This window comes from Lethenteron reissneri, chromosome 3 (genome assembly GCF_015708825.2).
Source record: "Lethenteron reissneri isolate LAM-NWPU_2019-01 chromosome 3, ASM1570882v1, whole genome shotgun sequence".
NCBI lineage: Eukaryota > Metazoa > Chordata > Hyperoartia > Petromyzontiformes > Petromyzontidae > Lethenteron > Lethenteron reissneri.
In genome coordinates this window covers 13,580,416-13,590,945 of record NC_083781.1, presented here as the reverse complement: position 1 = coordinate 13,590,945, position 10,530 = coordinate 13,580,416, and the positions used below count along the sequence as shown (strand labels likewise).

The following is a 10,530-nucleotide window of genomic DNA, read 5'->3' as shown; positions in this document are numbered from 1 at the left end:
GAACTAATAAATAAATGAACTTGAACTTGAACGAGCGATGGAGTAAGAGGGAGGTGAGGATGAAGGAGGGAGTCAAGGGGCTGACAGGGCCCCTGCCTACCGTCGGGATGAAGGGAGTGAGTGATGTTGTGACAGTGATGGAGAGAGGCAGTGATGGGACGAGACTAGTGATGGACGGAATGCGCGACAGAGTGAGAGCGACGGGAGTGATGTCGTCGGAGGGAGGGAGAGTGGAGCGAGGTTGAGGATGTGGGGGAGGGAGGGAGCGAGGATCGGGGTGCTGCTAACCCTATAAAGGCGCGTGCAGGACGCACGCTGCGCTCATTAAACTCCTCACCTCCATCGCCACGCGCACGGGACCGAGCGCTTCCACACAGACACTGAGAGAGACACAGACACACACACATAGCTCAGATATCCCTGGGTAATACCTTCACCATTCGCCATATAAAGATTGCTCGCTCCATCAACTCGCTCCGCTTCGCTAGAACACTCGTGCAGTCTCGCGGATTCGAGTCTCGCGTGGCTGCGAGGCTCATCCCGCGGCTCGAGATCGGTGGGCGAGCGAGCGAGCGAGCTGGTGGCGAGCTGGTGGTGAGCTGGTGGTGAGCTGATGGTGAGCTGGTGGTGAGCTGCTCTCGTTGTTGCACGTCGCTTTGCGGTGCTGATAACCACGAGGAGACAGCGCGCATCACGCTGCGTGCTGCCCAGGTCTGGCACGGGATTGTCAACTGCGCTCCCTCCTCTTCCTCCTCATCATCATCCTCGTCCTACCTGCTCACCGCTCAGGTGAGTTGCTGCTCCGCGCATTCCATCGCTCGCCGGAACAGGAGGGAAGGCGTTTTCACAATTCTGTTATTGTTGTTATTGTTGTTGTTATTGTTGTTATTGTTGTTGTGATTACCGGCGAAGCGTCACGGTACTCAGATTGTAAATGTCGTCGTGGGTGTACTCTTCAACACACAGCCGGTGTACTGAACTAGTCACTCATTGTCACATTTTGTTTACGTGACAAGCCTTACTAATTGGCTGTGTCGGGTGGTGATGGGTTAACGACACATTCATATTTACGCGATTTAACCCAAAACAAACGTTTACGGATAATATTGGTCGCGAAAGCCGATCGTGTTCAACTCGCAAACAGCTCTCAGCACACACACATCTATATCATCGGCGACGTTTCTAGTAATGGCCCTTCACATGTGGTGCGAAGAAGGACCATTTCCCGAAACGTCGATTGTTGTTTTCCTCTCAAGGAGCGAGTAGTATTGACGAGTTGTTTGTGTTGTTCAGTGTGCTTGTGCACACAGACTGACGGACAGGTAAGCACAGACTGGCGCAGGGAGACTTGTACAGGCGCTGACACGCGTGAAAATCGCATGACACGCACAACTTAACATACTCGCACACATAGGCAGACACGCAGAGACTCACAGACACACGAACTCACAAAGGCAAAAATCCCCCGTGTCGACTTGAACGGACCGTTGGGGCAAGTGCTGTTAGCGAGCCCCTACGAAGGGCGGCACGAGTGGGAAGGTGGGACCAACACCACGCCCGACCGCCTTTGTCTCCTCGGTGCTGATGTTTAACATACCACACCAGGTACTTATTTAAAGGCCAGTTTAAATGTGTCTTACTAATTTGGTCGTGAGCAGGAAATAGAACTGAGGTCGGCGTACACGGAGCGCATTGTGCTAAACACTAGAAAGATCCCCCGTGTAGCCTTAGCAGACTGTTGGGGCAAGTGCTGTTAACAAGCGGCACCTATGAAGGCTGACACGGCACACGAGGGGAGTTGGTGGCCAACACTACGCCCGGCCGCCTTTGTCTCCCTAGGTTGATTCAGCCTCAACATGTACGTTCGAGGCGTAGTCATCCTCGGATCACGGATAATTAAATCGTCATTGGTGTTGGCCATGAGCGGGAATCGAACTCGTGTCGCCGGATTCGTGGCATACACAAATACAACGAAAGAAAGACATACACACAGACACATGCCGTGTCAATGGTATTACACAGACACATGACAGGTGGCAGTACAAACGTGTTAAATTATCTTCCTGAAGGAGACCACTCAGCCGAAACATCGATAACTTTCATTAGAGCAGCCCGAATTAAAAGCACATAATTTGTATGCGTACTGTATAAAACCACCAAAGGCCAGCACATTCGTCAATAGCACGGCCCTGAAAGATTCGGCTTCGCAGCGCAGAGAGGGGAGAGTGTGCAGAGTGATTCACAGTTCATAATCCGCTTCAGTTACATCCGTCAGGGCCGTCCATTGGGGGGGGGGGGGGGGGGGGCCCGGGGCAACCCCCCACCGCGTGGGCCCTCTGCGCCCTCAGACTACCCCCGAAGTCTCACTTCTAACACCGTGACATCGAAGCGCGGAGCCCCCCATAGCGCGGGGCCTGGGGCGGTCGTCCCCTAGGGTACGGCTCTGACACAGATGGTTATTGCCTGTACCCGAGTGTAGGGTGGGCTTGTATGCCCACGCAACTGTGGAGGCCTAGCAGGCGACGTTTCGGACAAAGGTCCTTCACCTGTGTGCGAGACATTGATAATTGTCGAGGCATTGTGAATTGTGCACCACCGCCAAAGGAGTCTCACGACAACACGTGCAGCGTCTGTGTGTGTGCTCAACAAGTCACGGAGAACATGCATTCACATCCACATGAATGATACATCATCGCTGCTTCAGCTATTGCGCAAAGCGTAATTGATGCATTTAAGATAATTTAATTACTCTAGCCTGTGGCCACTTCATAACCGCATTTGAGTTTTAATTTGCAGCGATGTTGTATTGATAAAAGTACCGATTGATGGCTTACACGCGCCTTTAGACGAATATCTCATCACCTGCGTGGAACAGACAGAATATAATTAATGACAATGTGTGGCCCTTCAATCCAATGCTGGATGAACGCCTCCGCATCCCCCGTCCGTCCCGGGTGTTTTTTGACCATAATTCACCACGCGCTGGTCCAGTGCAGGTCGGTGCAGGAAATGAGTGACCAGCAGCGGCTATTGGCTGTGGGGTTGGGGCGAGTCGATCTCAAATGCGGGCGGCCGGGTCGCGTTATTAGCGCCAGTGCGTTAACCGCTGCGCCACCACTCCCCCCCATCCCCCATCCCACGTGTAAACTTCTTTCGCACCGTGCGGAGGCAGCCGCGCCTCATCGGAGGTGCGAAGCAATAATGACGTGCGCGCTGTGGAGCCGTGTTCACACGCCGCTGTGGTTTGCATGCTGCACGTGGTGGTGGTGGTGAGCCCGCAGTGTCGCAGCGTGCGCGCTGAGCCCGGCAAACCAATGACGCGCATCAGCGCTCGGCGGCGTTCTGATGATTCATTATTCAGGCACGGTCAAGACAACTCCCATTTCCGACCGCGGCGGCGTAAGAGAGGAGGCGATTCATCCAGCAGTGGATTGACAAAGACCTGTCAATGTATAATACGGTAGTAGTAGTAGTTATTGTGCTTCGTACATTGTCTTCCAAGCTGTCAGGCCGGCGTGGGAAGAGTAGGCCAAATACCCTCTATAAGGGTTCTCTGGAGCTCCCTCTCGTGGAGCCTCTCTGGCCAGCAGTGGCGAGAGCATGTCATTAATTAATTGTAGGGCCGATCCTTTTACGCGAAATCTGAGTTATAATTTTGGGAACTACGTCTCTGCCTCAACAGGCACAGACAAAGATCCCCCCCCCGTGTAGCCTTTACAGACTGTTGGGGCAAGTGCTGTTAGCGAGCACCAGGGGGTGGGTGGCCAGACCCACGCATGCACGGCTGCCTTTGTTTACTCAGTGGCGATGTTTCCACATCGCACCGGGTTTGAGGCTGAGCCGACCTAGGGGTCGCCTCAGCCTCACCTACAAACGTGCAGCCTATCGCGGGGAGCACGCGCTGGATTACGAATGACAAACGCACACAACAGAAGCGTGGCTTTCCACACGCGAGCTCATTATGCATGCATGGGGCTGAGAGTGCAAAGCAGCCAGGTGTATGTACGAGTCTGATCTGAAGAGGATGTCCTAGGCGACCGCATCTGAATGCATATGGATGACTGCGACTCGGTGACCGCTGTAAATTCTAATGATGTTCGAGAAGGTTCAGGAAGGGCTGTGACATTCTGCCCGCGTTCTTGTCGAGGACGTGCCGACCAACTTCAGGCGAGCTGGAGCGTTCCCAACAACAGTCGCGGTTCTTCTTGGTTCTTCCGGTAAAGTCACGTAAAAGGGAAATAATAAAATAATAAAATAAAACATAATAAAATACAATTCTCACGACATTTCGGCCACAACGCAAGCAGCCGTCCTCAGGTGAAGAACAGATCTGTCGGAAAGACAGCGTCTGAATGAACACCACCCAAGCTTGGCAGCGTATATTTAATACAACAAAATACAATTTTATTTGATTATGTTTTATTTTTATTATTTTATTATTTCCCTTCTACGTGACTTTACCGAAAGAACCAAGAAGATGAATCCCTGCAGTCACGAAAGCTTTAAATCGAAATTTAATATTTTATTGTTACATTTTTATTATTTCCCTTCTACGTGACTTTACCGAAAGAACCAAGAAGATGAATCCCTGCAGTCACGAAAGCTTTAAATAAAAAATTTAGTCGCGGTTCTATTTGGACCAACGCCTGGTGGCGGTGAGCGTCGCGGCACGAAGTTCCCCTTCGACTCCTCGGGGCTCAGCGCCCTTCGACTCCACGAGACTCGCTGTGGGCGCGCCAGCTCGACGAGAGCGACGCGCGAGGCGACACAATGCGGATCACGGCGGCAGTGTGCGACTGTGCAGCGCTTGGTCGATCCACTGCGAGACGGGTTGGCCTCGCCGCGTCGCGTCGGTCACGGTGGTTGGTTGTTTGGCCATACTCCACCACGCTGGTCATGTTAGAACCCGGTTTAAACGCATTTTTGTTTTTGAAAATGTGTCCTGCTGCGTTGGCTTTGGTGAATACGCACCAAAAACAACAACAACAACAACAACACTTTCGTCAACAACACTGCGACGCTTCTGATAAATATATTTATAAGATCGGCAATATTTCGGGCCATTGACCGAAACGTCGCCTATTATATATTTCCGACCCCAATTGGGTGGCGTTGTTATTGTCACGTGTGCCGATTTGACGACAGGCGACTGAAAGCCAAATGCTTGAATCTGGGCGGTGGCAGCAGTTCAGCGCTCTGCGTCCTCGCCGCTGCCGTGGGTCTCGGGCAACTCAGCGGCTGCTCCGCCGGCCCCGTGGCGCGTCCTGTACGGCTCATCTCGCGTGCGCGTCTCTCTCTCTTGTGGGGAGCGGTGGCGCAACGGTTAGCGCGCTGCGCTCGCGAACCCGGCGACCCGAGTTCCATTCCCGTTCACGGCCACCAACACCATTGACGGCGATTATCTGAGCCGGTCCTGGGCCTCCGCTAGGTCGACTCGGCCTCAGATGAGTACCTGGTGCTGTGTGTAGTAAAGATCGCCACCGGGGAGACGCAAGCGGCCGGCCGGCCGAGCGTGGTGTTGGCCCCCCGTCCCCATTCGTGTGCCACGCCGGCCTTCATGGGTTGCTCCTGGCGAAACAGCAGCCTGGCTAAGGCTACACGAGGTGATACTCTTAGGTTTTTTCGGTAAAGTCACGTAGGTAAAAAAAATTAATGAAAATTTATAAAAGTAATAATATAAATAAAATAAAATAATTTTATTAATTTTAATTTTATTTTTTTACCTACGTGACTTTACCGAAAAAACGAAAGCTTCAAATCTAGAATTACACTAGGTGATCTTTGTGCTCTGTGTCTCCCAGACATCAGCTCGCCGAGAGCCCTAAACCGAAGGCTCGAGCAAGGCGAGAGAGGAGTGGGGGGGCCGTCATGATGAGCCTGGCGCCGTCGCGCGAGCCGTCGGCCGGCGTGCCCGCGAAGAACGCCTACCGCATGGTGGTGCTGGGCGCCTCCAAGGTCGGCAAGACGGCGCTCGTGTCGCGCTTCCTGCTCGGCCGCTTCGAGGACGCCTACACCCCCACCATCGAGGACTTCCACCGCAAGCTCTACCGCATCCGCGGGGAGCTCTACCAGCTGGACATCCTCGACACGTCCGGGAACCATCCCTTCCCGGCCATGCGCCGCCTCTGCCTACTCACAGGTACGGCGTGGGGTGGAGACTCGATGCGCTGCTCTTCCTCTCTCTCTCTCCTCTTTCCCGATGGGTTTTTTTCGGGTGGATGCCGCGCGTTGTCCGACGTTTCAGCATGTCAGTGCTGCCGGCTGAGTTTCGCTCCACGCGCTGGGAGCTCAAGTAGGAATCAGCCGATAGATAGAGGGATCCTGGATGTGATGTGCCGGGTGTGGAGATAAATCGTGGCTTAGGTCCCGAGTTGCACCTCCCCACCAAGAGAGCCACCCACTAATACAAGGCCATGAGTACAAACCCTGACACCGACCCTAACTAAGTATTCAACCAGTCACTTGCCCTCCCACTGACCATAACCAACTCGCCTACCAGACACTAGCCCTGCCACCCATCACAACGAGGGAGGGAGGGAGGCAGGGAAGGGGAGTGCATGGGTCAGGATGTACACAAGGTGGTCCTCGCTTCACCGCCGCCAGACCTCGCGGCGGCATCATTACGACGCAGAGACTCAGTCACAGCTCATTCCCCGGGTGCCTTTGTGAGCCGGGCGACCCTGCGGGAGCTGCTCGGGGACTTTGATTCGGCCGCGGCCGCGTGAGACGGAGACGCCCCAATGAAGCGGCGGCGGCGGTGGTGGCGGCGCGGGGGCGATTTGAGATTTGGGCGCCTCCCAAGCACGAGAGGCGTTGGATCGGCCGCTCGCTCAGGAAATAAAAATGGGGAAAATGTTGGCCTCTCGTTCGTGCGGTGGTCGCAAATTGAAACGAGGATCATTTGCATAACGTGAAGTCGTGCATTATCACAGCGGTTTTAATCAAATGTAAATTTACATATTTGTTAAAGGTGTCTGAGCTGCTCAGCTGTTGCAGGCTCAGAACACTGAACCAGCACGGATGCAATCATGGGTTTCAGCCGTCATTAAACTGGGTTCTAAGGTGTAGAGCGTTGATTGTCTTGGCCTGATGATTTTCTTCAATTAATTTAGCAACATTACCAGCTCTAAGAAAACTAGATTTCAGTTTGACATACAGCAGCAGCAACAACAGCAACACACACGTTTGCAGGGCATTCATTGGTGAGCCCCTAGTGTGAATAAAAATGTCTGTGATGAGACTTCAAAAGTAGATCTGTGACATCATCCTGCGGGGGGCAGGGGGGTCATTCTCAAACACGGGGTGATGCACTGCGAGCTGCAGCAATCCAAATGTAAATCTCTCCACCCCACTCGTGCCCCCTCCCCTGCCACCAACCACGCGGCCGGAAAACCGCAACGGACTGTGAAGGCAGAGCGAGAGCGCGCAGAGAGCAACATCGCACTCGCCACACCGGAGTGCCCGGGTCACATAGCAGGCGGCTGAATCGTGGACTCGAACCCATTGGGCTGATGATGACGATGGCGATGGTGGTGGTGGTGATGACGATAGTGATAGTGGTGGTGATGATGACGATGGTGTCGCGCCGTGATGGATCGCTGGAACAAAATGTCCCTTGGCTAAGAGACCTCTAAGCGGAGTGACAGCCACCACACCTTGAACGCGTGGTGTTCATTTCACCAACAGCAAACAGCACACACCTTGGGGTCAGCTGACTTGGATGCAACCAGGGGTAGTGACACAGATGCGCTGCTACTGCTGCCTGGAATAATTTTTTTTTTAATACCGCAGTTGCGACTCCTTGAGTTGGTGGTCTAGACAAGGCTGCGCGTCGTCACGTGCCGGGGATGGGTCACGGTCAAACTCTCCGGGAGCTGTTGACTGTGGATGGAGTTCGCGCTCAGTTCACAGGGCGGCCGGTGAGAGTGAGGCTCCGTGAGCATCCATCAGCATCGCAGAAACAGAGAACAACTTCACCTCTCGATCTGGCAAAAACAAACAAACAAACAAACATCTCAACAGGAAGGTGCAGGTAGGGGTGTGTCGGGGCAGTATGACACGCGCACCCTACGCTACTTGTACACCCGTTGCTTTCCTCCTGATTTAGTTTTTTTCAAAACTCAGATTTGCCGGTTTCTCCGTGTCAGCGCGCCAACCACCGCGCCACCGCTCCACCACCGCCGCCGCCTCTCTCATAGGTTGCGCGCTTAAAGCCTCTCACCGTACGGTCCAATCCGCATTTATCGAGGGTAACTGGGGTGACTCGGGGTGGCCGCTCGTCGTATTTTTGCATCGTCCTCATTTACGCATTATTCATATTTACGCATTTTTCATATTTACGCATTATTCATAAGTCACGTGTTGTTTGTGACGGACACGCGAGTGGGTCGCCTGCACGCGACTCGGCGCCTCCGCGGAGCGCAACGGCGGCCAGAGGCGAAACCCGGGAGGGTACGGAGAGACGGGGGTGGCTGCCCCGGGCCCCGCGATTTGGGGGATGGGGGGGTTAGGGGAGTGGGTTTGGGGAGGGTTGGGAAGGAGTGGGCTTTGGGGGGGGGCTGGGGGAAGTGGGTTTGGGGGGGGGTTGGGGGGATTGGGGGGAGTGGGTTGGGGGGGTTGGGGGAGTGGGTTGGGGGGGGCTGGGGGGAAGTGGGTTTGGGGGGGGGGTTGGGGGGAGTGGGTTTGGGGGGGTTGGGGGGTGGGTTTGAGGGGGGCTGGGGGGAGTGGGTTTGGGGGGGGTGCCCACGCATCGACGTCACGGCGTTAGATGTCATTCTTCTCATGGAGTTTGAAGGCTTCAGTGGGGGGGGGGGGGGGGGTCCACGCGGTGGGGGTTTGCCCCCATGGGCAGCCCTGGCGGGGTGGGCGGCACAATACAGAGGCCGTGCTGCGACCTTGAACTCCGAATTGTTATTCAAGTGGAGCTGCGCCTCTGATGCTGATGCTGCTGCTGCGGTGTTGCAAAGCAGCAGACAGGGAGGGGGTGGAGGACGTCCCGCAGCTCGTCACGAAGGGCGAGTGGCTTGGCCGGCTCACTGCCGCCGCCGCCGCTGCTGCTGCCCCGGTGGAATCGGACTCGTTCTTGTTCATAGCCCCCTCTCTAAAGAGGAACTGCTGATCAATCTGCTGTTACCAGATCCCCGTCTGTCCGTGTGGGAGTCGCGTGGGTGTCAAGCGAGGGAGAGGCTGGTGTGTGGAACGAGAATCATTTAACTCAGTCGGAGGCGAGGGGGGGGGGAGGTGCGTGCGTGTGAGTGTGTAAACGTCGCCACTGGGGAGACAAAGGCGGCCGGGCATGGTTGCTATGCAACCCATCCCGCCACGTGCCGCGTCGACCTTCATAGGCGCTCGCTAACAGCACTTGCCCTAACAGTCTGCCGAGGCTACACGAGGCATCTTTGTCTTTGCATGACCTGCAGCCACTCGTCATGACCAGTCCCCGTGCGCCACCTCTGTCCCCCCCCCCCCCCTGTCCCCCTGCAGGCGACCTGTTCGTGGTCGTCTTCAGCCTCGACAGCCGCGCCTCCTTCGAGGAGGCCAAGCAGCTGCGGCTGCAGATCCTCGAGACGAAGGCGTGCCTCAAGGCCAAGCGGCGCGCGCTCGCGCACGACGCGTGCCGCCCGCTCGTGCTGTGCGGCAACAAGGGCGACCGCGGCGACGCGTGCCGCGAGGTGCCCCGGCGCGAGGCCGAGGAGCTGGTGGAGGGCGACGTCGCCGGCAGCGCCTACTTCGAGATCTCGGCCAAGCGCAACACCGGCGTCGACGAGATGTTCCAGGCGCTGTTCGCGCTCGCGGGGCTGCCCTGGCGAGATGAGCCCCGCGCTGCACCGCAAGCTGTCGGTGAGCTACTGCGAGCTGCTGGCGCGGAAGTCGCTGCTGCAGAGGCGCAAGGGGCGCAGGCGGCCGGCGGCGAGGGAGGGCGGCGGGCCGGAGGAGCGGCCGAGCCGCGTGGAGGAGGAGGAGGCGTGCGGAGCGATCACGCCGTTCGCCCGGCGGCCGAGCGTCAACAGCGACCTCATGTACATCCGCGAGAAGGCGCTGGGGAATTCGCGCGATCGCTGCGTCGTCCAGTGACGTCGTCTTCGTATTCGCGTGCCGTGACGTTTCCCAGTGGAGGAGGAGGAGAGGGGGGGGGGGGTTCTTTCTCACTGGTTGGTACCGGGGTACTGATGTGTGGGCTGGGTGGGCTGGGTGGGTGGGTACAAGGGAATGTGTATTGGTTTTTCGTAAACACAAAAAAAATTCTGGAAAAATGTTGCGTTTTTAACTTTCTCAATTTAGAGAAGAAAACTAAAAAAAGGTGTCCTCTACCTTTGGTTATTTTACTTGCGTGAGTGAGCGTGCGCCTGTCACCTCGTGTGCGAGCTGCGTGCACGGGGGTCGGCGAGCGGAGACCGCGGGAGACACCGATGCCACCCTCGAGCACCGCGTGGTGGGAAAACAAACAAACATCACTCGGCTCTGCGCTGGCAGGAAGCAGATGACGACGCGACAGCCGGGGGCTCCGATCACGAACAGTAAACGTCCCGT

General features: G+C 55.9%; 1 protein-coding gene across 1 annotated transcript; it reads left to right on the top strand.

Moving 5' to 3' along the window:
• The first annotated feature begins 344 nt into the window (after nt 1-344).
• On the top strand, nt 345-10,117 carry LOC133347690 (GTP-binding protein Rhes-like). Its single transcript, XM_061560189.1, is given in 4 exon segments — nt 345-789; nt 5,802-6,139; nt 9,484-9,800; nt 9,802-10,117. Coding segments are annotated over 3 exon segments (861 nt in total). The 5' UTR covers nt 345-789; nt 5,802-5,868; the 3' UTR covers nt 10,075-10,117.
• Nucleotides 10,118-10,530: the final 413 nt, after the last annotated feature.